The 26,762-nt window shown below is 43.4% G+C and overlaps 2 protein-coding genes across 2 annotated transcripts in view; one reads left to right on the top strand and one right to left on the bottom strand.

Moving 5' to 3' along the window:
- The window catches only part of LOC132831255 (histone-lysine N-methyltransferase KMT5C-like), a 35,020-nt gene that overhangs the window by 3,601 nt on the left and 4,657 nt on the right, over window positions 1-26,762 (bottom strand). Inside the window, exons 2-8 of the mRNA XM_060849275.1 lie at window positions 16,130-16,266; window positions 12,669-12,834; window positions 10,586-10,695; window positions 6,267-6,430; window positions 4,671-4,690; window positions 3,386-3,522; window positions 1,602-1,783 (exon numbers count right to left, since the gene is read on the bottom strand). Coding sequence (XP_060705258.1) covers window positions 1,602-1,783; window positions 3,386-3,522; window positions 4,671-4,690; window positions 6,267-6,430; window positions 10,586-10,695; window positions 12,669-12,834; window positions 16,130-16,239 — 889 coding nt within the window. The 5' untranslated portion in view covers window positions 16,240-16,266. The remainder of the gene's footprint in view (window positions 1-1,601; window positions 1,784-3,385; window positions 3,523-4,670; window positions 4,691-6,266; window positions 6,431-10,585; window positions 10,696-12,668; window positions 12,835-16,129; window positions 16,267-26,762) is intronic.
- tmem150b (transmembrane protein 150B) overlaps window positions 20,897-26,762 on the top strand; it is a 77,736-nt gene continuing 71,870 nt past the window's right edge. The window contains exons 1-2 of the mRNA XM_060849222.1: window positions 20,897-21,020; window positions 21,623-21,656. Of these exons, the coding sequence (XP_060705205.1) occupies window positions 20,897-21,020; window positions 21,623-21,656 (158 nt within the window). The remainder of the gene's footprint in view (window positions 21,021-21,622; window positions 21,657-26,762) is intronic.

The raw sequence follows: 26,762 nt of genomic DNA on the forward strand, positions 1-26,762 counted from the left end.
ACTTTCTAACATGATGGTCAGTCGACACCTCGAGGACCATGTCCAGTTCTGGTAACCAGAAGAGACAAAGATGTTGGAAAGTTGTAAAATTCAGCAACAAGGCTGATTGCTAGGCTGATTTAAGAAGAAACGTTAAATCTTGAAATCCTACTGGCTCCCTCAGATGCTACAGGGAAGGAAGTCTGCCATTCTTCCCTGGTCTGGCCTATACGTGACTCCAGACCCATAGCAATGTGGTTGACACTTCACTGTGATCTGAAATGGTCCAGCAAGCTATTCAGTTCAAGAGCAGTTAGGGATGGGTAACCAATGTTGGTGCTGCCATTGACACCCACAACCCATGAGAGAATAAATAAGAACTAGAGACCAATGTCTTGATCTTTGCTCTTTTAACATTGAAATTAACAAAATAGGTCAAACAGCCCTGATGTGGCGTTGCAACAAAAATACAGACTAATGATCAACGGAAATCACTAGTGTCTAAAGGCCTCTGTCATGCCAGTGAATACTATGTATTCCCTCTCAACAGACACCGTAGCACAGACGTAACCATAAAAGAGTCAGGTATAACAGCCCTCTGCCTAGAACTATTGATGGCCATTTCGGTCACGCCCCAGGAGCAGAACCACAAGGAGACCCTCCACTAGTTGATTTTCTAGACTTACTCAAGACCAATTACTCAAAAACAGTGCAGGCAAGGTAAATCCGGAAAGTCAAACTGTGATAGTAAAAAAAAAAGAGGGGCAGAGTTTGAAATGAGTAAATGGAAAATTCAGAGCTGTTGCGTTTAGGGAATGGACTTTCCGAAAGAGAAGTGAAAATGAAAATCATTTAAGAACCACACGTGTGTTGGGACTTCATTCTAGATGGAGGAGATCAGGAGAGCCAAATTATCTTTTTTATCTGTAACTAGCTTGTGAACAAAAGCTGAATACAATAGTTATGAATCAATTTTAATGTGCTCAACTACCGATAAAAGAAAAATTCCGTTTAGTGAACTCCTCAGAATGTTGCTGCGCCCACACATTCTCTCACAGCACCACCATCCTCCAGATATCCTGACTGGCTGACCTAATAAAACAGCTGAAAATGTGTTGCTGGAAAAGCGCAGCAGGTCAGGCAGCATCCAAGGAACAGGAGATTCGACGTTTCAGGCATAAGCCCTTCTTCAGGAATGAGGAAAGTGTGTGACCTAATGAAACAGTAAAATTTCCATTATCCAGCAAGCACCACGATAGGGTGGTGCTGGTAAATCAAAATGTCTGGTTGCCATTCTTAGTAATCAAAGGAACCCAACAAAAACAATTCTTGATGTATAATACAACATGCAGAAGCCTACTGCCTCTCTACCTTTGATTCTTTTCATGATAAATGGAGGGCAAAATACTTCCAACGTTTAGCCAGTTCTTTTACAGTCTATTCAGACAGACTACACTAATATTTTGTATAGTACCAATGATGTCAATGAGATAGGGTTCAGGATGCTGTTGGGGTGTGAGGTGTGGTGGTGGGGGGGAGCAATTTCAGAAATTCCAGTTGGAGGAGCACCGGCTAACTCAATTTTTACTGTACAAGCTTTTCTTTTCTGTGGCTATACTCACTCTGCCACAAGGCTCTTTCCACGGTTTTCTGATATAAATCAACATGTGCTCCCTTGGGCCGTCGTCCTTTGCCTTTCTGTTTGATACGACTCAGGCGACTGTCGGTCTCTCTCAGTCCATACTTGCAGAATGCGCCCATGTCAATGGCACGCTTCTTCATCTTGAAGGCTCCTTCTCCTCGCCTGGAAAGAGCAAAGATCAACCTTTTCGTTTAAGGAATAAAACGGAGCTTCATTCATGAATTTCTGATCAGTTTCTCCTTCCTAGCAGCTTTTACATTGTCTCACCAAAGGGCTGGTAGTCAACGGTGTCAAAGCTTGACACCAAAGCAACAAACTTGATTGCCACCCACCTAACACCTTCAATGTTTACTCTCTTCACCACTAGCACACAGTAGCAGCAGTGCCTACCATTTACAAAATACACTACTGCAAGATACTGCGGCTCCTTCTATAGCACCTTCCAAATCCAGGCCCTCTCCCCCCAAAAAGGACACTTAATGGTAAGGTCCTGGGGCGTGTTCTTGAACAAAGAGACCTTGGAGTGCAGGTTCATAGTCCCTTGAAAGTAGAGACGCAGGTAGATAGGATAGTGAAGGCAGCGTTGGTATGCTTTCCTTTATTAGTCAGAGCACTGAGTGCAGGAGTTGGAAGGTCATGTTGCAGCTGTACAGGACATTGGTTCAGCCACTTTTGGAATACTGCGTGCAATTCTGGTCTCCTTCCTATCGGAAGGATGTTGTGAAACTTGAAAGGAGTGAGAAAAGATTTACAAGGATGTTGCAAGGGTTGGAGGGTTTGAGCTATAGGGAAAGGCTGAATAGGCTGGGGCTGTTTTCCCTGGAATGTTGGAGCCGAGGGTGACCTTATAAGGGTCTTTAAAATCATGAGGCACGGTGGTTCTGTGCACTGCTGCCTCACAGTACCAGGGATCCAGGTTCGATTCCACCCTCAGGTAACTCTCTGTGTGGAGTTTGCACATTTTCCCAGTGTCTGCGTGAGATTCCTCTGAGTGCTCCGGTTTCCTCCCACAATCCAAAGGATGTGGAGGTTAGGTGGATTGGCCATGCTAAATTGCCCATAGTGTTCAGGGATGTGTAGTTAGGTGCATTAGTCAAGGGTAAATGTAGAGGAACAAGGAATGGGTTTGGGTGGGATACTCTTTGGACAGATGTGTGGACTTGTTGGGCCGAAGGGCTTGTTTCCACACTGTAGGGAGTCTAAGATTGAGGTGCATGGATAGGATAAATAGACACGGCCTTTTCCCTGGGGTGGGGGAGTCCAGAACTAGACGGCATAGGTTCAGGGCGAGAAGGAAAAGACACACAGAGGGTGGTGCGTGTATGAAATGAGCTGCCAGAGGAAGTGGAGGAGGCCGGTACAACTTTAGCATTTAAAAGGCAACTGATGTCAGCGAGATAGGGTTCAGGATGTTGTTGGGTGTGGGGTGTGGTGGTGGAGCGCAATATCAGAAATTCCATAAATAAGAAGGATTTGGAGGGATATGGGCCAAGCGCTGCTCCAACAGCATTCCCATTTGTCCTGAAAGTCAAACTCTTCTGTCTTTCACCCAGTCACAGACCTTCCTTTCGCCCTGGTCTCACTTACCCCTTGCTCAAATCCTACCTCATTCCTGACTTTGTCAAATTCTGATAACCGGTCTGAAGTATTAAAGAGCTTCTCTGTCCGCAGCTACTGCCTTGACATCCTGAAAATCTCTGGCATTTTTTGTTCTGGTTTCCAGAAAACCACAGGACTCTGCTTTTTGATAATTATATCCCTTACCTTTCACAAGTGTAGCATTCGCATAGCTCATTCTTTTCACCGAAAAAGCTGTCACCATAGTAACAGGTGATCTCATCTCCAGGTTCAATGTCTCGAAGAACTTTGACACATGCTCGGTCACCTTCAGTTGGAACAAACTGTGGAAAGACAAAAACAGAAAAATATGGGGCAAATTCCTGTTATTCTGCAGTCAATTTCCAAACAGCAAGGAAATATACCACATCTAGCTGGTTGTGTTTTACACTGAAGTATGGAGACACTGTGTTACAGAGCGGTGTACACAACCTCTATGCTCTAAACCAGAGTTTCTGCTCACAGTTAAGCAGGTGTGCAACACTTTATTAAAGGAAACACACCAAATAAATAGTAGTGTCAGAGGTTGATGGAGTCCAGCTTTCACCACCATCATCAGTCCCAAATGAAGTTCCTTTTATTAAATTTTTGTTCAAGGTACCTAATCGAAAAACACCTTCAATTCTTTATCCTTTCACTTAACAATACAATTAACATAACTAATATCTTTCTTGACGCAACACACAGAGGTAGTTGCACTGAGTCAATGATGTCCTCCTGATTTATAAAGGGAACGGGAAGAAATTCACAATTAACATGATGTGAATTGTGCAGAAAGGCACTGCCGGTGAATATAAGGAAGCAGGAAAGTTTCAAGAATTGATGCCCATCAGGTTAACACATCTCTGTCCAGAAGGCAATTAGATCTTTTTAAATTGGACAAAGTGACCTTCAACTATGCGATAACGGGGTCACACTCCTAATTACCGCATGTGTTTTGTCCAAAAGTCAAGCAAGCAAAGAAAAGCTTTCTACCTCCTTGGGGCCTATACAGAACACTATCACAGAATTAATTTTGACAAGTGTCCAACCCTTTCTATCCAATTTCCCAAACAACAGATACAGGGGAATGGCGAGTAACTCAGATATGTAGGGTTGGAAGAGGAAAAAATATTGGCAGACAGAGCCATAGTTTAACATCTCATCCCAAAAAAAAAAGCAGCATCTCCGACAATGCTCCAGGTCCTGCACTGAGAAAATAGCCCAGACCATAGCCTTTGGTCTGTTGGAAGATTGAAGACCAAATCTGCTGATACAGAACGAGGTTTATACTCCAGTGCGAGCTGGTGCCTTCACCCAGGAGCGGGCACAAGTGCTGGGCATAGTTTTGAGCACTGCATTCAAAGCCACAGTGCAAAACCCCTGGTCCAAAATCAGGCAGCTATTCCAACAATATAAAACCAGCTGAAAATGAAAACGGTTGCTATCTTACCTTACAGTTCGGTCTGCAGTCTTCAGGGAAGAGAGATAGAGAGAGATAGATAGAGAGAGAAAACAGAGGAACATTAATAATTAAAGTTAACTTTATTCAACATGCTCCTTTCAAAAAATACTAACTTGAGACATATAGTATCTTCAGGAGTACCTCGCTGAAAGGTAATCAATTTCTTGATTACAAGAAATGACAACAATTGGATGTTTGGAATAGCAAAATCAAGGTTACTATTTTAAGACAACAAATCTTGATTTGGAACAGTGTTGACCATAAATCAATTCTTTCATAGGAAGGTCAAGGTGCAAAGTCTAAAGCACTCAAGATAAATCTCAAAGAAGAGATGATATTTATCCCAGAGCACTGAGAGACCGAGAAAGGAGATTTCAAAGGCAGCAATGATGATTAAGACGGAAGTGATAGTCACTGGGACATTATTGTAGCAGACTGGAAACAAATTAATGTGATGTCCAGTCAAAGGTGGTGGACAAATTGAAACTACTGGCTTTCGGGCTGATTGTACAGTGGTAGAATAGTGGAATAGATTATTGGAAATAAAGGTGAGGATAATCCAACCAGCAACTCAGTAAACAGCAGGCATACTGGATTCACACAGGAAGTTACATCGTGAATGGACCACAGGAAGCCCTGGAATGCAGCTTTCCTCAACTCCTAAAGCTTCATCTTAATATAAGGCTATGGGAATGCAGGGTAAACCTTGGGAACGATTAGGAAATTGGCTTGGAGGATATAAAATGGGTAGTTACTCGAAGGTAAAGAGGGTTGGTGATGGGAGAGCATTGAGTGGGTTGAATCAGGGCTGGGACCATCATTGTTTCTCACATAATTATGTGGAAAAACATGTGCAAACTCCACGCAGTCAGTCACCTGAGTCGGGAATTGAACCCAGGATCTCTGGCGCTGTGAGGCAGCAGTGCTAACCACTGAGCCACTGTGCCGTCCCTATTAATTGACAATGCTTCTAATTAAGGACATAGTGGCTATGAGCTTAGCAGGATGGGTAGTTTTGAGACAAAAAGAAAGTTTGCACTGATATAGCACCTTTCACAACTTCAGAAAATGCTTCACTGCCAGTTGAGTCAACACGATTGTAGGAAATTGCAGCCAATTTGGGCACAGTAAGCTCCCAAAAACAGCTCTACAATAATGAGCTGATGTTTTAGTGAGGACAATTGAGGGATTAATATTAACCAGCACACCAGAGATAACTCCAGTGGTTTTCTACAAAACAGCAGTATCATAGGTTATTTCAGTTTAAAATCTAATGCAGCGAAACTGGCCGATATGACGTTGGTTCAGGGTCAGCTAGCTCCAGGTCAGTCTCCCTAGGGCTGGGACAAAAGCACGTCCCCATTATTTCTATGGATGCCACTTCAGAGTATCAATGATATTCTGTGAGTAATGCATCAAAGAGCAGTGAGCAGGGTTCTCATAGACTTGAATATAATCTCAAGACAACGTACGTCTGATTAAGTATCAGTGGAGCCTCCTTGAGATGTAGACCACATAAAACAAAATGGGCAAATATTTTTGACAGAAATACATAATCTTTAAAAAGGTCAGTTATCTACATACCGTGATTGATGAAGGAAGCAGGGCCCAGCCAGAGTTGAGCACATTTTTTCCGGGTAGAGTACATCACACTGAAGTCATTCTCCCCTGGGCGTAGGAGGGATTCCTCCTTCTCAGAAAGTTCTGCCAAGCAGCCAACTAGCAACTCAATCTTATCATTCTCCTTCCTGTGAAATAAGAAGTAGATTGCTGATTAAACTGCAGTGGGCAGGAAAGTTGCTGAAAATGTTACTGCACAAACATTGTGCTGATTGGGAATGGCATTATTCGGTGTGAAAACTAGCCTCACAGACCATTAAGATCCTAAATTCTCTGGGACCCAAAGACTTTGTCAGTAAACCTATCTGACGTAAGGATGTAGTAAGAGCTCTCCAATGGAGTCTTCACCTCAGGCTATCTATTTAAATATCTCAGAAACATTCAACATAATCAGGCAGAGTCAACATGGTTTTGTGAAAGAGGAATAATCCAATGGAGTTCCTTCAGGAGGTAACATGCGCTCTAGATAAAGGGAAACCAGTAAATGTGTTAAACTTGGATTTCAGAAGGCATTTGATAAAGTGCCAGATCGTAGGCTATTGCAGAAAATTAAAGTTCACAGTGTAGTGGGTAGCTTATTAACATGGGATATAAGGTTGGCTGGCTTACAGGACATGGAGGTTAGGCATAAATAGTCTTTTTCAGGTTGGCAAGATGTAACAAGTGATGTGTCACAGGTATCAGTCCTGGGACCTCAACTGTTTACAAACTCATATAAATGATTTTGATGAAAGGACTGAAGGGACAATTGTGACATTAGCTGATGACATAAGATTGGTAGAAAATTAAGTTGCAAAAAAAAGGGATAAAGATAGGTTAAAGGAGTGGACAAAATCTGGAGCATAATGTAGAAAAATGTGAAAGTGTCTATTTTGTCAGGTATCATAAAAAAATGCTAATGATCTCAATGGTGAGAGATTACAGAGCTCTGTATTGCAGAGGAACGTAGATGCCCTAATGCATGAATCACCACAGGTTAGTACACAAGTACACCAAGTAATTAGGAAAGCTGACAGAATTTAATCATTTACCACGGGAGGAAACAAATCCTGTACTAAAGTAGGGACATTATTCTGTAATTATACAGGGAGCTATGAGACCACATCTGAAATCCTGGGCACAATACTGGTCACCTTAATTACAAATATTAATATGTTAGAAGCAGTTCAGGGGATATTTACTAGACTATTCTTGGAGAGAGTAGGTTGTCTCATGAGACAATGTTGGACAGACCTGACTTCTATGTGCTGGAATTCAGAAGAGTAAAAGACAGCTCAATTGAAACATACAAGATCCTAAGGGATTTTACCAGGGTAGCTGTGGGGAGGATATTCCTTCTTATGGGAGAATCTAGAACTAGGAGTCACCATTTAAAATCAAGAATCACCCGTTTAAAGATGAGGCGAGTTTTTCTTCTGAGCTTTGTGTGAAGTTGGAACTCTCTTCCTGAAAAAAAGTTGGAAGCAGAGTTCCTCAACATATTGTACGTAGAGGTAGGTAGACGCATGTTAATCAATGGGTCAAAGATTATTGGGGGTAAGTGAGAATGCAGACTGAAGTTTCTATCAGATCAACCATGATCTTATTGAATGGCCAAACAGGTGTGTGGGTCTGAATGGTCTACCCTTATCTCCCCAATAAGGGAGGGAAAGCACCTCACACGCACACATCCACATCCACACCATCCTGTGATGCCTGCTGGAAACCACTTTGACGTGAGGATGTCAATGGACAGATGAAAAATTGATAGTGTGTTTTGGAAGTCAATTCCTATCAAAACTCACATTCTACGGGAAAACATATCCTAATATAATCCTTCAGTGGACAAGGGAGTATAATAATCAGATAATTCTAAGTTTGTGGGAAGGCTGATTTTACACAATTAACATGATAGTTGTGGGCTCCGAGATTCAGCAACTAGCTTGAGCATCTCTGCAACAAGTAATTCGGTATAATAAAGCAGCCTAGGGTTAATTTCCTCTTGCAGCAAACAAGCATGTTGTGCTGTATAGGACATTTGTTACGCCACTGTTGGAATATTGTGTGCAATTTTGGTCTCCTTCCTATCGGAAAGATGTTGCGAAACTTGAAAGGGTTCAGAAAAGATTTACAAGGATGTTGCCAGGGTTGGAGGGTCTGAGCTACAGGGAGAGGTTGAACAGGCTGGGGCTGTTTTCCCTGGAGCATCCGAGGCTGAGGGATGACCTTATAGAGGTTTACAAAATTATGAGGGGCATGGATAGGGTAAATAGACAAAGTCTTTTCCCTGGGGTTGGGGAGTCCAGAACTAGAGGGCATGGGTTTAGGGTGAGAGGGGAAAGATATAAAAGAGACAGAAGGGGCAACTTTTTCACGGAGAGGGTGGGACGTGTATGGAATGAGCTGCCGGAGGATGTGGTGGAGGCTGGTACAATTGCAACATTTAAGAGGCATTTGGATGGATTTGTGAATAGGAAGGGTTTGGAGGGGTATGGGCCGGTGCTGGCAGGTGGGACTAGATTGGGTTGGGACATCTGGTCGGCATGGACGTGTTGGACCGAAGGGTCTATTTCCATGCTGTACATCTCTATGACTCTATTGCCTATTGGAAGCCTCATTGGTGAGGTCCAGCCAAGTGGAATCCAAATCAGCAATCACAAAAAAGGGCCACGTACAGTCTCAAATTGACCAAAGCATTTTATAACCAATGAAATACTCCTTAGCCAACGTCTGCCTCGTTACTAGTTTTGTTTTCCACATTACAAGTTGCTTGAGGAATATTGTCCAGGACACTGGGGAGAATTTCCCATTGTTTTCTTCAAAATAATGCCATGGGGTCACTTACGTACCTGTGAGGGTGTGAGAGGCCTCAGTTTAACCACTCATTTGAATAAAGGTATCTCCGACAGTGCTGCACTCCCTCAGTACTACATAGGGCATGTCAGCGTACATTTTGTACTCAACTCTCTCAACCACATTAATGAAATGTTTTCCAGGGCAGTGCCTATGTCATTGTTATAACCAATTACAAAGGGTGCCACTTCGAATATCCTAAGTAGAGCATGTATTCTGCAAAGTTTAATAAGCTTAATAATGTTGTTTACTACTTGACTGAGCAGCTGTGATCATCCCATTTGTTATCCTTAATGGCTTACACACAGCTGAGTGATACTGCCTGAAGACTGTACTTTCCAATTGCCCTGCAAGCAACTGTTGAAAACTTCAGCTTCTCACGAAATACAGGCAATCTGGTTTTGTTTAATTGTAATTCAATTTTGGATCAGTTAAGCATCAAAAAACATTCTCTGCTACATTTTAAACTAGATTAGGGATCTTAGACTTTTAAATTTTCAAAATCTTATCCATCAATACATTGAGAATCTGACGCAATTGCGTGCAATTAGTATTTACATGAGCAAACCTGCTGTACGTAGAGGGCAGTTTCTGCAGATATATTTTGTGCTCAAAGGTTTAAAGACCAACAATGTGAATTTAGGAACAATTTGTGTTTTTGTAATATTCTGCGCAGCACGTGTGGCTGGTTCAGTGGTTAGCACTGCTGCCTCACAGCATCAGTGACCTGGGTTTGCACATTCTCCCAGCATCTGCCTCCGGGTGCTCCAGTTTCCTCCCATAATCCAAAGGTGTACAGGTCAGATGAATTGGCCATGCTCAGTTGCCCGTAGTGTTAGGTGCATTAGTCAGACGGGAATGAGTCTGGGCGAGTTACTCTTTGGAGGATTGGTGTGGACCTGTTGGGCTGAAGGGCTACAGTATATTCCCATACTGTAGAGAATCTAATTTAATCTAATCACTGACCCGAAATGCAATTTAGACTGTCCAGATTCCTTTCATGTTACAATCCTTACATCCAACAAACTTCAAAAGAAAGCATTTTTGCTCTGATGGCATCTTTCACCTTTTTGAAGCTGAGCTATTTCTGTTGCTTTGGCAAGTGAACACAGCAAGATCTCACAACCAGCAATGAGATGAACGATCAGCACAACTGCTTTGGTTACGTTATCTGAGAGATAAACGTTGTTATCCAGAAGACTGCTCTTCTGAATGCTCCAATTGATCTTCTACACTCACCTGAATTGTTTTAAATCTCATTCAAAATCAGTCAAGGCTTTGTGCTCAAGACCAGAGGTGGGGCCAGAACCTGTGAACCGAGACGAGCTGCCACATTTACCCAGTTTGCCAGGGGAATCTTCCAATCAAGTTACAGGAACAAAAAGTGTTTTCTCCCCCAACACCAGCCTCTCTCCATTTATATATAACATTAAAGACAAAAATATACATACCACTTCCTTAAGGACACAATCTTTGCTCCATTGGATTCTGAAGAGTATCGATTACAAGGTAGAATTTCAAAGCCACTTTCAGGTAGGAATATTCGAAGGTAACGGAATACCTAAATCAAAGACAGTAATGCGTGAGTTTAACAATAGAACATGTATTCCAAATAATACCGAGACAGTAGGTTTGATGAATGTGTGTTTATGTATATACACAGCATGTTAACTGGTCATAAAACCAAAACCAATACCATAAACAAATTTGAATCTACAATAGGTCAAATTATTATCTACTAACTATAACTAAGTAAAATGCCTGATTTGAAGTGAAATGGATAGTCTCAGACAAGGCTGCTACAACGGGTGTCAGTGTCTCAGCCCAGGGAATGGGATATGGCTGGAAGAAGTGTGAAGAGAAAATCAGAGAGGGTGCTTTATTCCGATTGTTTGTGAACATGGATGAGGATAAAATCAGGATAGGTAGTGATACCAATGGAGTTGCCTGTCAATCTTTACTCTCTGTACTGACTCTCAATGAATGGCTATTAAGCTACGGCCTTAGTGAATTGCTGTATTCCAATATTGTATAGAAAATGAGACAGAGGATTAGAACAAAATCATTTACCAAGAATTTAGAATGGATAGCTCAATGTTTTATAATTGTTCCTGCAAACCACAAAGTGCACACTTTGACAAAAGGGGACAGGCCAAGATAGGAAATGGATTCCAAGTCAGATGGTGAAGTACAAAACCTAATAAACTAATGATAAAAGGGACACTGTAGCAGAAAAGGAATATAGAAAACCTTATCAAAGTAAAACAGCGTTTCTGAGACTGACAATGCACCTAGCGACTGGCGAATACCTCATATGTACTGGCATACATTCCAAGGGCACTTGGGTGTATACATCACCACAGAAGAAGCAGACAGCTACATCAAACGACCACCTCAACTGCCCACAGTTTGGTTTTGTTCAGGTCACCACAGCAGCCCAGGGGCAGACCCATGAGGAAATCCTCTGATCTGCCAATCCCCCCCCACCACTGTCTCCACACCACATAGCTAAAGATCATGAGCATGGAGATGACAATCAAACAAAACTTGAGGGATAGCCCCCTTAAACAGTCAATTCAACCTCACACATCCTAGGTAAACATGGAACCCAGACTCCTCAAGACTGCAGAAATTACAGGCGGCCATGCAGTCAGTGAAGCAACTTAATCAATGTTTGCATGGGACTGCCATGTGCATCAACCTTCACAAAAAAAAGCAGAGAGCATCCCACCTGGGCACATTAGTGGAATATGAAGAAATGTCTGAAAGGTTAGTGAAGGTGAGCAAGTGCAGGGTGTGCTGCAGCTATCCATACAATAAATTCCTTAGCACATATCAGAATGGCACAAAGGGGATTTCCACAATTCTGGATTAGTGGTGCTGGAAGAGCAGTTCAGGCAGCATCTGAGGAGCAGTAAAATCGGCTCTAATCGTGGGCGTGAGGTAAGTAACAGAACCCAGGGCCTACATGAAGTTATGTCCAAACGGGGATCAATTCTGTTGGAAAGATACTACGTGCATGAGCTGTCTTGACATGAGGACACAGTCCCACAGTTCTTCGTCATATGTGAAGATATCTCACCAATCTACCTATTTGCCTCCTAACCTCCCCGACCTGTTTAGCCTTAACATAATGAACATAACATTAACACAAAGAACACAGGTATGCAGTTCTACCCTAAGTGTAATGCATAGTTCGATAATGAGGTAGAGAAAGCTGTTGAAGTTGTGGCAGGGAGTCCACAGTTGGCCTGAACAATCCTGCGTGAGGGAAAAGCGAACAAGAGAATATCAACATGATGGCCTTCTTGCCTTTCCTATCCTAACCTACCCTGTGCTACTAAACACAGATACAAACGTTGGGGGAAGTTGCAATGGGATGTGGCAGTGATCATCTCAATAATAGTATAGCTTAAGATTCTTTCTAGGTAAAAACTGGGCACTCGGGTAAGATGACAAGATTGCCAATATCCTTACTGCAGGAAAACCCAAGGAAAGGGAGAAAATTTAGCAAAGATCCATCTGCTCACTCACCTGAGCTTTAAATATTTCTTCTTCGAGAGGAGTTTTGTGCAAGAAATAATGCCAAGCCCAGTCTCCCAATGTCAAGGCCCGATACACTGTCTCCAAATCTCGTGTCTTAAGAAACTTTTGTAGAATGTCCCTGAGGTATTGGTGTCTCCTTACAACAGGTCGGTTGCTGGAATGAAAGATCACCACAGAACCATCCAGAATTAGGCACAATACTTCAACCCCAAGTCAAATAAAAACAAAGGGTTCACTATAACTCTCCATGACTTAGTAGTCAGCAGTTAAATACACCAAAAGTTGACAAACAAGCTAATCAGGATGTAACAGGGTTTCACATTCAACAAAACATATCTAAAGTGTACCATCACAATTGTGACATAGAGCCTGGTTGGTAATGGTATAAGCTATTTTAGAGAAGAGAGTCAAGGAGCTAACAATTTGCCAAGAAACTGGGAAATCCCTAGTAAAGAAACCAGGACATACTCTTAGAGATCGCTGAGACAGGACAAAGTCCTATCTCAAGTCACTACTGGGGGAACTAATATTCAGAAATATTAGTTAATTGGGAGTTATGTTACTCTTGACACAAGATGAGGCATTGCTCTGTCTTTGAGAGCTAGTGGAAACAGGCGAAGCAACTGGACAGTCAAGACCAGCATAATACGGTGGCACACAGTGGTTAGCACTGCTGCCTCACAGCGCCAGAAACCCGGGTTCAATTCCCACCTCAGGCGACTGACTGTGTGGAGTTTGCACATTCTCCCTGTGTCTGCATGGGTTTCCTCCAGGTGCTCCGGTTTCCTCCCACAGTCCAAAAATGTGCAGGTTAGGTGAATTGGCCATGCTAAATTGCCCGTAGTGTTACGTGAAGGGGTAAATGTTGGGGAATGGGTCTGGATGGGTTGCTCTTTAGAGGGTCGGTGTGGACTTGTTGGGCCGAAGGGCCTGTTTCCACACTGTAAGCAATCTAATCTAATCTATTCTAACAGGGCGTCACAGTAAAACCACCACAACTGACACCATGATCTCCGAGCAGTTCTTTTCATAAAAACTGAGCTGACAACTTCACTAACAGGTGCTCCAAGCAGTATGTGCTTCTTTGCACACAAGAACCAGAGGGGGAATGGAGAAATGATGGTGAATAAAGCCATGGGCAGGGTACTGTGTGTTGCATACCTCTATACTGAGCTGAAGCAGGCAGAGGAAAGGCTGAGAGAGGCTTTGAGCTGATGAATTTGTTTTGGTTAAAAAAGAAGAAAATTTTTTTTTAAGATAGTTAGATTAGATTAGATTAGATTAGATTACTTACAGTGTGGAAACAGGCCCTTCGGCCCAACAAGTCCACACCGACCCGCCGAAGCGCAACCCACCCATACCCCTACATTTACCCCTTACCTAACACTGCGGGCAATTTAGCATGGCCAATTCACCTGACCCGCACATCTTTGGACTGTGGGAGGAAACCGGAGCACCCGGAGGAAACCCACACAGACACGGGGAGAACGTGCAAACTCCACACAGTCAGTTGCCTGAGTCAGGAACTGAACCCGGGTCTCAGGCACTGTGAGACAGCAGTGCTAACCACTGTGCCACCGTGCCGCCCACGAATGGGGCGGCACGGTGGCACATTTCAATTCATCCAAATCTTAAATGTTACACTAGTGGCTGTATTGCTAATATCGCAGGTTCAGTGGAATTTTATGGACATGCAGAAGCTTCATGCTTACAGACAGCGTTACCAGGGGTCACTTCATAAACTATTAGGAATAAAAAAAACCCAGAAACTGGTGGAAAAGTTCAGCACGGCTGGAAGCATCTATGGAGAGAGGTCAGAGTTAATGCTTTGGGCAGAGTGGTACTTCCTTACAATTGAGGAAGGGTCACTCAGCCCAAAATGTTAATTCTGGTTTCTCTCCACAGATGCCGCCAGACCTGCTGAGCTTTTCCATCAATTTCTGTTGTTGTTTCTGATTTACAGCATCAGCAGTTTTTTCTTCGGTTTTTAAATCATGGTTCACGGTGGTGTGGCCGAATCAGACAAGGCGAATGCAGTGAAGAAGCTGGAGAAAAGCAGAGAAATCAAAAATACAGTGTTTAGGAAATCTCTTAGGAGAAAGGCAGAAAGCAAAGCTGGACAGAATGAAGGGGGCATAGCATGGAGATAAGACCATTCAGGCCTTTGAACCGGTTCTATCCAGTAGCCCATGACTGATCTATATTGTAACTCCAACTCATCCCATTGGTTTCTAATTCTGGGTCTGTTGGAAAGGACAATTCCAAACTTCCAATATCCGCCATGGGAACAAGTGATTCATCAATGGCCTAACTCAAGTTTTAAAGTTAAAAAACCACACAACACCAGGTTATAGTCCAATACCAATACTGTTGGATTATAACCTGATGTTGTGTGACTTTTAACTTTGTCCAGCCCCGTCCAACACTAGCACCTCCACATCTAGTTTTAATGTCAGACCCACTTGTTCGACATTCCTTGCCTCCCTCACCACGATGTAGTAGTTTCGGAGAAATCTTTTAATCATCTTAAACTGCACAAGCAGTTTAAATGGAGGTTTGCATAACAGAACGCAAACAGATTGGTTACAGCCCAAAGAAAATGCCTGCATTCCAAATCCTCAGGATATCCCAAAGCACTTAACAGCCAATGAGCCACAGCGTGAAGTATAGTCACTGCTGTAGCATAGAAACTGCAGCTGAAAATGTGCCCCCAGCTAGCCCCACCCACACAGTAATGTGATAATGACTAGATCATCTGTTTTTCCCAATGCTGATTAAAGAGTAAACATTGGTGAGGACACTAGGGAGAACATCCATGTTCTTCTCTGAAATAATGCCATGAGATATTTTATGTTCATCTGAGAAAGAAACAGGAAACAAAAAAAACAAATTTCTGGGAGAAACTCAGCAGGTCAGGCAGCATTAGAGGAGGGAAAGTGGAGTTAACATTTCGAGTCATCAGAACTCAAGGCAATGGGAGCTCAGCTTATCGGCTCATTTGAAAGACAGCCCGTCCAATAGCGCAGCATTCCCTCAGTACTACACTGGTAGTACTTACCTGGATTCATTACCTGCAGGTGGAACCTTAACACATAACATTTGCTTTGGGACATTACGGAGCCAAAGGAGGCCATTCAGCCTCCTGAATCCATGCCACCACTCCGTAGAGCACTTGCAACCCATCCAGACTCCACCCACCACCTCATTTTATGTTCATAACCCTGAATGTTTATTTCCCCCCTCCAAGTACCTATCCAATTCCCTATTGAAATCAATTGTCTCTGCTTCCACCACTCTCATAGGCAGCGATTTCCAGATTACTATCTGCTGCATAAAAAAAGTTCTTCTCATTTCCACCCTTTTGTCCAAAACCTTTGATCTGTGCTATGCTTCAGAGACAACCACACTCACTCAACTATGGTTACATGAGGGGAAAAAAACTGGCATACCTGATATTCATTTTGTGGGTTTGAAAACCCAGATAAGGATCCAAAACCAGGCTTGTTGCAAGATCATCATATTCGCAAAGATCTCTAGCTGTCACACGTATGGATTCCATGGCCTGCAATCACCATACTGTTGTGCACTGCATTTGGAAAGAATACATGTGAATAAAGAACCACACAAAGTCACGATGACATGCTCAAGCCTTCATCGAATCTTAGAATCCCTATAATTTGGAAGCAGGCCATTCAGCCCATTGAGTCCACATCGACCTTCTGAAGAGCATCCCACCAGGATCCAACCCCTATCCTATCTCAGAAACCCTACATTTACCATGGATAATCCACCTAGACACTGTGGGCAATTTAGCATGGCCAATCCATCTAACCTAGATATCTTTGACTGTGGGAGGAAATTGGAGCATCTGGAGGAAACTTGGGCAGACCGGAGGACAATGTGCAAACTTCACACAGTTGCCCAAAGTGGAACCAAACCCAGGTCCTCGGAGCTGTGAGGCAGCAGTGCTGACCACGGAGCCACCGTGCTGCTTTTAAAATTAGGGTTGGGGTTCAAACCAGATCCCTGAAGCCCTCCTCTCTTTCATCAGGCCCAGAAACTCAAAAACAAAAAGCTTCAAAGTTTTACTCTGCTCTTAAAACAAATTAATGCTTTGTCACATAATACAAGTAAACTGCTGTCAGCAATTGATTAGCTGTTAAGGAGGCAGCGCTTCTAAGCCCCAGCTCCAGATTCACTTTCCATTGTTTCTGGTGTTAATGCAGTTTGCAGTGAAGGAAGATAGAAGACTTTAAGAGTACCTAGGGTAAAGAGTTGTGGTTTAGACCTTGCAGTTGATTGCCATGAATAGATAAATAGATCAATAATTGGGTTAATGAAAAATCATGACAGCAGGTGCTAAACCGTGACAATGAGACAAATAAAGCAAGTCATCATAATTCATAACAGTTGTAGAAAATTATCAAAGTAAAAACGAACTCCATAATGTCTGGTTGAAGATTTGTAGCTCGGGTGTCCGTTGTTGTGGTTCTGTTCGCCGAGCTGGAAGTTTTTGCTGCAAACGTTTCGTTCCCTGGCTAGGGAACATCATCAGTGCTGTTGGAGCCTCCTGTGAAGCGCTGCTTTGATGTTTCTAGAAACATCAAAGCAGCGCTTCACAGGAGGCTCCAATAGCACTGATGATGTTCCCTAGCCAGGGAACGAAACGTTTGCAGCAAAAACTTCCAGCTCGGCGAACAGAACCACAAGAACTCCATAATAATAAAAGGATTTATCAATTATGAACATTTAGAAATACATATAGTGCCTTACAAAACGCAGCTCACTTTATTTTACAGAATGAAATTGAAAAGTCCACTGCACACTGCATTTGAAATTAAAGGCTGATTATATGGTGTCAGGCAGAGTTCATTAAATTCGCATTCATTTTCATAATACGTATAAGTTTTATAAGATATGAAATTGGGTTGCTTTGTAGCCTGTTCATTCTGGAGCTTTTCCTTCATTTGGGCAAAAGTGAGGAGTGCAGATGCTGGAAATCAGAGGCTAGATTAGAGTGGTGCTGGGAAAGCACAGCAGGCCAGGCAGCATCCGAGGAGCAGGAAAATTGACGTTTCAGGCAAAAGCTCTTCATTAGGAATGGAGCATCTTTCCTTCATTTGCCCCATCCTGAATGTTTATGAAGCAGGACAGGATCAGATGTTTTTAAACAACCTGCTCAGACATGTTATGACACATATTTAAGACAGGAGAGACTTGAACCTTTGCCCCAGAGGTAGGGATGCTATCACTGTGCCACAAGAGACCTTAAAGCTTAAGGAACTTGATGTTCCTAGGCAGTCTCCCATCCAATGCAAACCAGGCTTGGAGGACAAGATTAAGCTTACTTGTGATGGCCTCAGTGGTCAAATAGCCCACTAAAATTCATAGGGTTGAGACTCACAACAACCAACAAGGCAACATTTTACCTCTGAGACCAAATCTTTTCAAGCATCTCACAGGTCACCAGGGCACTAGTTTACTTGTCTAAAGTACAAGTAGAATCCCCCAAATCTGACAATTATGAAATCCAGTCCATGCCAGATTTCAGATCTAGCTGGGTTGGCAAATTCGACCAAAGAAGAAAATAACAAGCATATTTCACAAAACAAAATGAAAACGCGTTTTGGCTCACTATTGATCGGGCAAGATTATTAAAAAACGTAAATTTGAGCATGTTTCGCTCTGTCCCTTGAAGAAACAAACAAGAAAACTAAATATTTCTGCTGACAGCTACATTTTTAAAACATTCCTTCAGACAACATTCTTGTAGTTTTTGGACATTAATAAATTTTAAGTTTTGAAATTTACAGATATAGTTGCATGCTATTAACTCATTTCATCTCTAACCAGTGTCACAATGGATTTTGTTTCCACAGGAGTCTTACACATTTGAAAAATGCATCAACAGAATCAAATTTGGACGAAAGGCTTTGCCTTTCAGAGTCTTACCAAGCCGGCCATTCATTATCATTTATTTTCCAACACTCTGCATTTGAGTACTGCAGTTACCTCTAAACACAAAGCATTTCTGGCTCGTTGAATGTACTTCACAAAGATAGCAACCTCATTCCAGAAATTTGAACTGGAGATATCAACATTATTCTTCTTGATACTGGCAAGCCTGATCAAATCATCACTCAGTGAACATCGTAAAAACTTAGAGAACAGACATTTCCACCACTTCTCGCCCTGAGTGGTGCTCAGTTTACCTTGAATTATCCTGGAACAGGTAGCTGTCTCAAACATTTGACCAACTGCTGAAGCCAGTCATCTCATGCTGCTACTTTGCATAAACCCACAAGTGATTTTCTCCACTAACTGGATGCTGCTGGTAAGCCAAAATAATGTTTTGCCTTCTGCACAAATGACTAATTTGAGACGAGTTTCAGCACTGGTGTGATAACAAGTACGTAGGCTAATTGTCCAAATAAATCGGTAGACCATATCAAACAACATTCTGGATTAGTGGTGCTGGAAGAGCACAGCAGTTCAGGCAGCATCCGAGGAGCAGTAAAATCGACGTTTCGGGCAAAAGCCCTTCATCAGGAATGTTGATTTTACTGCTCCTTGGATGCTGCCTGAACTGCTGTGCTCTTCCAGCACCACTAATCCAGAATCTGGTTTCCAACATCTGCAGTCATTGTTTTTACCATATCAAACAGCATGTCCCAGTGATCATTCATAGTAGGCAGCATACCAATCATGCTCAACCATCCCATAGTTGGAAGTCTCAGAAAAGTATACTCATCATTTAATGCAATTCTGCTATTGACAACCATTTATTATACAGTCCAGACTGGGCTAAGAGTTACCCTGGAAACCGATTTAAGAATATCAGTCAGTTTTGCAGTGTGATGCTATTGCATGTGTTGGAGGCTACATAAATGAATGCATAGAATCATGTTTGTGAGCCAACAGAATGCTATTGAGTTCCTCAGGTCAGTCCCAGACTCTCTGATTAAGACAGTGCGTGAATAACTGAACCATAAAGACCAGGAAAATCCCATTTTCAGTGACTGAGTTGCGCTGAGTTGCACAGAAGCAGGTGAATGCTGCAGTTGTTATTCATGCTCCTGGCTTGAGGAAAATTGGCCATAGCTTTCCTTTCTGGTCACTGTTCAGGAAATTAGGGATGCAGTTGAGATTCCTATTGGGTTTAACTTTCTTTCCTTCAAACCACACCCCCCTCCCAACATCCAATGTGGTCAAATATCCTGCAGGCTATTTCATCAGTCGAGAGCATGTGCTGGAAAAGCACAGCAGGTCAGACAGCATCCGAGGAGCAGGAGAACCGACATTTCAGGCATAAGCACTTCATCAGGAATCAGCTTACGCCCGAAGCGTCGATTCTCCTGCCCCTCGGATGCTGCATGACCTGCAGTGCTTTTCCAGCAACACACTCTCGACTCTGATCACCAGCATCTGCAGTCCAACTTTCTAACAGGCTATTTCTATAACAAGGTGTTTGAGAGTAGCTGATGCCTATTGAACTGTGTCTTAGTGAAAGGATTAAAATTTTAAGGTGATGGCAAATGGAACTAGGTCACTTTGGGATGTCTGGTCAGCGTGGACAAGTTAGATGAAAGGGTCTGCTATATAACTCTACGACTCTATTTCATGCAAAAAGGGATCGAGGAGACTGCAAATCTATGCTGCATTCCTAATCTCTGACAGTCAGAGTCTACCTCCCTGGTCTGACAATCAAATTTGAGAGTTAGCTGTTCTTGTTGAAGCTACATGCCAATTGTGGCCAAACTAATCAGCAACCTCTTCTCATGCTATATAAACTGATGTGCCTTTCCTCAAGTCTGTTTTCTTGCATCCAAATGAGCTTTGACTTAACATCTTCCTTTAGAAATGATTAAGGGGGGGATTCAAGATGGCGGCAGTCTGAACAGTCTGCTGTGTTGGGCTCTGTGCCATACCCCAGGCAAGGTAGGCTTCTACTCCTCCCCCCTCCCACCATTAGCCACCCTGTGGAAAGTTTGTAGTGTAAAGGAGGTAGAACACCTAGAGCCCTTTTAAATTAAGATTTGACAGATTTGGAGCTAAAATGAAGTCACTCAAAGGAAAGGGAGCACAGCAGACAGGGCACTCCCCTACTATGTCGGGCACACCCAGAGCCGTTACCTTGACTCCTGTGGCGGCGCCCTTAAGTTCTGTGGAGCAACTACATTTACTAACAGAGTTTGCAAAACTACGTGAAAAAAAAAATGGAGGGAGCTCTGGAACCAATTACTGCCATGCTGACAAAGCATGAGCAGGAGATCTGGGCTTCGGATCAGCGCGTAGAAGAGGTGGAACAGAGAACCACAGCCTCAGAGGCTGCGACGGAAGGTTCGGAGGGGCGGGTCTGAACCTTGGAAGGTCAGGAACAAGCAGACAACCTCGAATATCAATGTTGGAGAGAAAATCTACAGATCTTGGGCTTACCGGAGTGTGAAAAAGGTGAAAACCTTGCCGATTATCTCGAGATGGTTTCCGGAGTTGCTGGAGCAGGAATTCGAGTCAGGCAGGGCGAGCGTGGAGCGGGCCCACCAGATTGCAATGCGCAGGTCCCGGCTGGCCCTAATGCGACCCCAGCATTACAAGGAAAAGCCAGGAGACTGGGAGAAGACCCACAGGCTTTGGCTTATAAAGGTTCGAAGATAATGTTTTTTCATGACTTTTCTGGGGCCATAATCAAGAAAAGGAAGACCTTTGATGATGTAAAGAAATAAATTAAGAGATTTAAACGTTGGATATTCTCTGAGCTACTCAGCAGTGCTGCATTTCAATTATGGGGGAACTTCAATTCAGTGGAAAAAGTAAAAGAATTTTTGAACTTGCTGAAATGATAGGCTTTGGCAGAGGGGGAAGGGGGAAATGTTGTGTGCGGACAATGGCATAATATAACTTTTTTAAAAATCTTCTCTCTCTTTGTTCTTTTCCCTTTTCAGGTCTTGGGCCTTACCGGCGTGGTATTGCTTTGATGTAAAGTCCGGTATGTTTTATATTATATCTGTTTGGTGGTATTTAGTTATTCTATTGTTCTGTTTTGCTGGGTGAGGGGTGGTTACTTCTTTGATGTAAAGATTAGATTAGATTAGACTTACAGTGTGGAAACAGGCCCTTCGGCCCAACAAGTCCACACCGACCCGCCGAAGCGCAACCCACCCATACCCCTACATTTACCCCTTACCTAACACTACGGGCGATTTAGCATGGCCAATTCACCTGACCCCGCACATCTTTGGACTGTGGGAGGAAACCGGAGCACCCGGAGGAAACCCACGCAGACACGGGGAGAACGTGCAAACTCCACACAGTCAGTCGCCTGAGTTGGGAATTGAACCCGGGTCTACAGGCGCTGTGAGGCAGCAGTGCTAACCACTGTGCCACCATGCCGCCGAATGTGTGGGGTTAAGCTGTGGTGGGGGAGGTGTGGGCGTCCATTGTTCACTTGTAGGAGTGTAAATAAAATGTTTTTTACCCCATTGCTTGGGTTTGGGGTGCGGCCTTAACTGGAAGGTGCTAGGACAGTTGTGAGGTTGAGAATGAATGCCCCCTATGGGCAAGGGGGGAGATCTCTGGAGATTTGTGTTTTGAGTTAGGAGTAGAGGTTATTTTTTTTTTAGTTTTAGTAGTTTTGGTAGTGTTTGTAGGAATAGTCTTCAGATTTGATAAGGTTTGTTTTCTCTCCACTCGTCACACATTGAATGGGCTTCTTCCTCTCGGGGTACTGCGAAATGTAGTGTGTGGCCATTGCTAGTGATCCTTTCAGGTGGTGCACCTGGGGGGAGCCATCGCACTGTTGCAAGAGACACATCTGACTGAAGTTACAGCAGGGGGGATACGATAGGGTGTTCTTTCCCTCATTTAACTCCAAAAGCAGAGGAGTGGCCATATTGGTATGAAAGAACCTCCCATTTCAGGTGACAGATCAAATCAAGGATGAGTATGGACGGTTCGTCATTCGCAAGGCTCTGATACACAGAGAAAAGTATGGTGCACTGAACATTTACTGTTCCCCAGCGCATCCTCTCAAATGTTTAGTTGATGCAGTCTCTAAATTAATGGCTGTTGGGGTGCGCTGTACAATTATAGGAGGAGACTTTAATTGTCTCAAGGACCATGGGATAGACAGGATGCCAAGACGGCTGTCGGATATACCTTGGCAGCCTCAACAGTTAGTGAACTTGTGTGAGGAGTTGGGGCTAATGGATGTTTGGAGGTGCCTCCACCTGAATGGCAGGGATTTTAACTTTTACTCCAACCTGCACAAGTGCCACATAAGAATTGATAGTTCTTTGTTCCATCGGTTTGCTTGGACTTGGCGTAGGATCGGGTACATAACTCTTTTGGACCATGTGGCACTATATTTAGATGTTGAGACCAAAGGTAGTGGAGTGGGCACGTGGCACTACCACATGGATCCGTTCTGTTGAAGAATGACAATTTTGTACAGTATATCACAAGGGAGTTGAGGGATTTTTGGGACATCAATCGGGGTAAGGCCAGGAATCCGAATGATCTGGGACACCACCAAAGCATTCTTAAGGGGTGCGATTATTTCACATTTGACAACGAGAAGGAGGCAGAGAGGAGAGCAGCAGCGAATGCTGAAGGCCCACCTGAAAGGCCTATTACACTAGACCATCCATGGGCAAATTGCAACAGGTCATGACTCTCCGGGCTGCTCTGGACTCCGTGCTCACACAAGTGGCAAAGAGAGGGGTCTACTTTGCAAAACAAAGGCTGTTTTAATATGGGGATAAGCCAGGTAGATACCTGGCTAAGAAGAAGTGCTTCACAGCCCATTGTGTCGATCAGGGAGAGAACTGGCAATGTCATTTGTGAACCATGGAAAATTAATGTCAGATTCTGGGGTTCGATGCAGAGTTATACCGGTTGGAGGGCTGTGGGGATGGAGAAGCAAGAATGGAATCCTTTTTGGAAAACTCGGACCTCCCCGGTATAAATACAGATCAGATCTCCCTTTTAAATGCACCTCTGACAGTACAGGAGTTGCACGAGGTGGTACGGCAACTCCAAGGTGGTAAGGCAGCTGGTCTACACAGTGAATTTTACAAGGAGTTTATACACACGTTAGCTGAACCCCTGCTGGAGATGTAGAGTCATTCGTATAGCCAGGACTGCTTTCTGCTCTCTTACGGAGGCCAATATCTCCCCGATTTTAAAGAAAGGGAAAGACCTGAGGATTGCACATCATTCAGACCCATCTTGTTGTTGAATGTGGATTTTAAAATTCTATCAAACGTGTTGGCTCTGAGGTTGGACAAAGTGCTGCCTATTATTACAGAATACGACTAGACGGGTTTTACCAAGAGTCGCTGCCCTTCCAACAATATCAGACGGGAATTGAATATAGTACAAATATGTCAGCAGAGAGTGATTCCGGATTTGGTGGTCTCCCTGGATGCAGTAAAGGCTTTTGATTGGGTGGAATGGTGTTATCTCTTTGCTGTTCTAGATTGTTTTCGTCTGGGAGGGGCCTTCGCCAGGTGGGTGGCAGTGTTATATAATGACCCCATGGCAGCAGTTATGATGAATGGGGTTAAATCGAGCAATTTTGGTGTGGGGAGGGGCAGCCGAAGGGATGTCCCCTCTCGCCGCTACAGTTTACCTTGGGAGACTATCCAAAAAGACCCTGAAAGAATGGCACTAAAAGTGGGAGTTGGGGAACACAAAATCCTTCTCTATGCGGACGATGTCTGTCTGCTTTTGGCTAACCACGAAAAGTCCATACCTCGGCTAATACAAAAAATTAAATTATTTGGCAGCTTTCCAGGATACAGGATATATTTCACAAAATCGGACGTCATGCCCGTGGGACGACTGAGTTGGTAGAAGCACCAAAACTGGAGGACGAAATGGAGTTTCCTTTTAGATGGTCATGGAAAGTTTTTCTCTATCTGGGAATTTTTTATTGCCCCTTATTTTCGGCAGCAGTACGGAGCTAACTTTGTGCAGCTGTTTGACAGAATAAAGCAGGACTTGCAGCAATGGGAGGGACTACCCATATCATGGCTAGGCCGTACAGCCTTGACTAAAATTAATGTTCTTCCTCAGTTGTTATTACCCAAACAGGTGCTACAGAGGTTTGCGGGATGGCTTGGATCATTCACTTGGTGCTGTAGGCATCCCCTAATTAAATTTACCAAGTTGCAACCTCCACAGAATATGGTGGCGTGGGCGTGGGTGTGGGCGGGGGGATATTGAATGAGCTGGAAAGGATCTTGGGAATGGAAGTTAGGGAGGATCCAGTGTCCCTCTTTTTCAGACTACTGAATCTGCCCTTACACACTGTGCGAGGAAGAACATTCTAATGAATTGGATATCAGACAAACCTCCAGGTCTCGCAGGCTGGCACAGACTTGTGATAGAGCACGTCTCTCAAGATTATCTGATGAGAACGGTGCACCATGGAACAGAGCAATTTTATAAGACATGGCAGCCCTTTCTAAATTACATAGACATGGATTTGTCCGCAGTACTGATTAGGACCTTTATATAGCCATGAGAGCCGTACATGGTGATCTAGGGACCCCGGGGAGGGGGCAGAGGAAGCCTAGTAAATACAAGTATAATAACTGTTGCTCCCACGGACAGCAACTTTGATGGAGGCGTGGTGAATGGATTAATGTAATGTAGTACAATGTAGTGTAATTTAATTTTAGTGGATTGTAATTTAATTTATTTTATTTCATTTGAGTTTAAGCTAAATTGGTTTAAGTAAATATGGACAACTTTTTCTTGACGAATTGTAGGCAGTTTATTGTCAACGTTACTGTAGTACAATGTAATAGTTCGATAGTATTTCTACTTTTCCGTACTTTTATATCTCTTTGGGTTTCTTTTCGTAAAAACGTGAATTTTTTTTAATATGAAAAAAGAAATGATTAAGGAATTGGAATTGATAGTCACTTCATATGAGTTGCTATTTCATGTACTCATGGGAAAAGTTACTTGAGGTTTAGATTAGATTAGATTACTTACAGTGTGGAAACAGGCCCTTCGGCCCAACAAGTCCACACCGACCCGCCGAAGCGCAACCCACCCATACCCTACATATACCCCTTACCTAACACTACGGGCAATTTAGCATGGCCAATTCACCTGACCCGCACATCTTTGGACTGTGGGAGGAAACCGGAGCACCCGGAGGAAACCCACGCAGACACGGGAAGAACGTGCAAACTCCACACAGTCAGTCGCCTGAGTCGGGAATTGAATCCAGGTCCCTGGCGCTGTGAGGCAGCAGTGCTAACCACTGTGCCGCCTTAGGGGGATTAACTAATGTTAATTTACAGTAAAAAAACTAATAGGAAAACGTACAGTCTGGGTGGCTTTTGAGCGCAAAAAGAAGTTATACTGGGAAGAAATAAATTGAACATTAGTAAAACTCTGTCAGCAATAACCTAGCAAGTTACTTTTGGGAAATTGATTTGGTCAGGGGAGGAACCAGCGTGACATCTTGAGTACCTTTCCTGCATTCATTGCTGAGAAAAGTTTAAAGAAATGAAAAACTAACTCCCAAGAATAAAGTATGCTATCAAGTCCTTACCAAGTGATAGGCCTCGTCAAAAGGCTGCCTTCTTCAGTCAGAAGATGGACCAGGCAAAATGGAACTCGATGAAGGGAAGGGTCCTCTAAAACTGCAGCATGATGTAGCTATCCCTAGCTACAGAGATCAATACAGACAATATGCCAACCGTTCATTTGTCATAGATTCAGAATCTTAGAGATGTACAGCACGGACACAGACCTTCGGTCCAACTCATCCATGCCATCCTAAATTAACCTTGTCCCATTTGCCAGCATTTGGCCCATAATCACTCTAAACCCTTTCAATTCCAATACCCATCTGGATGCCTTTTAAATGTTGAAATTGTACTAGCCTCCACCAATTCCTCTGACAGCTCATTCCATACACACATCACCTTCTGTGCGAAAATGTTGCCCCTCAGGTCCGTTTTAAATTTTTCCCATCTCACGTTAAACCTATGTCCCCTAGGTCTGGACTCTCCTCTGGTTTCAGGCTCCCAATGATCACAGGTCATCTTCCTTTTCTGACTA

This window comes from Hemiscyllium ocellatum, chromosome 33, assembly GCF_020745735.1.
Source record: "Hemiscyllium ocellatum isolate sHemOce1 chromosome 33, sHemOce1.pat.X.cur, whole genome shotgun sequence".
NCBI lineage: Eukaryota > Metazoa > Chordata > Chondrichthyes > Orectolobiformes > Hemiscylliidae > Hemiscyllium > Hemiscyllium ocellatum.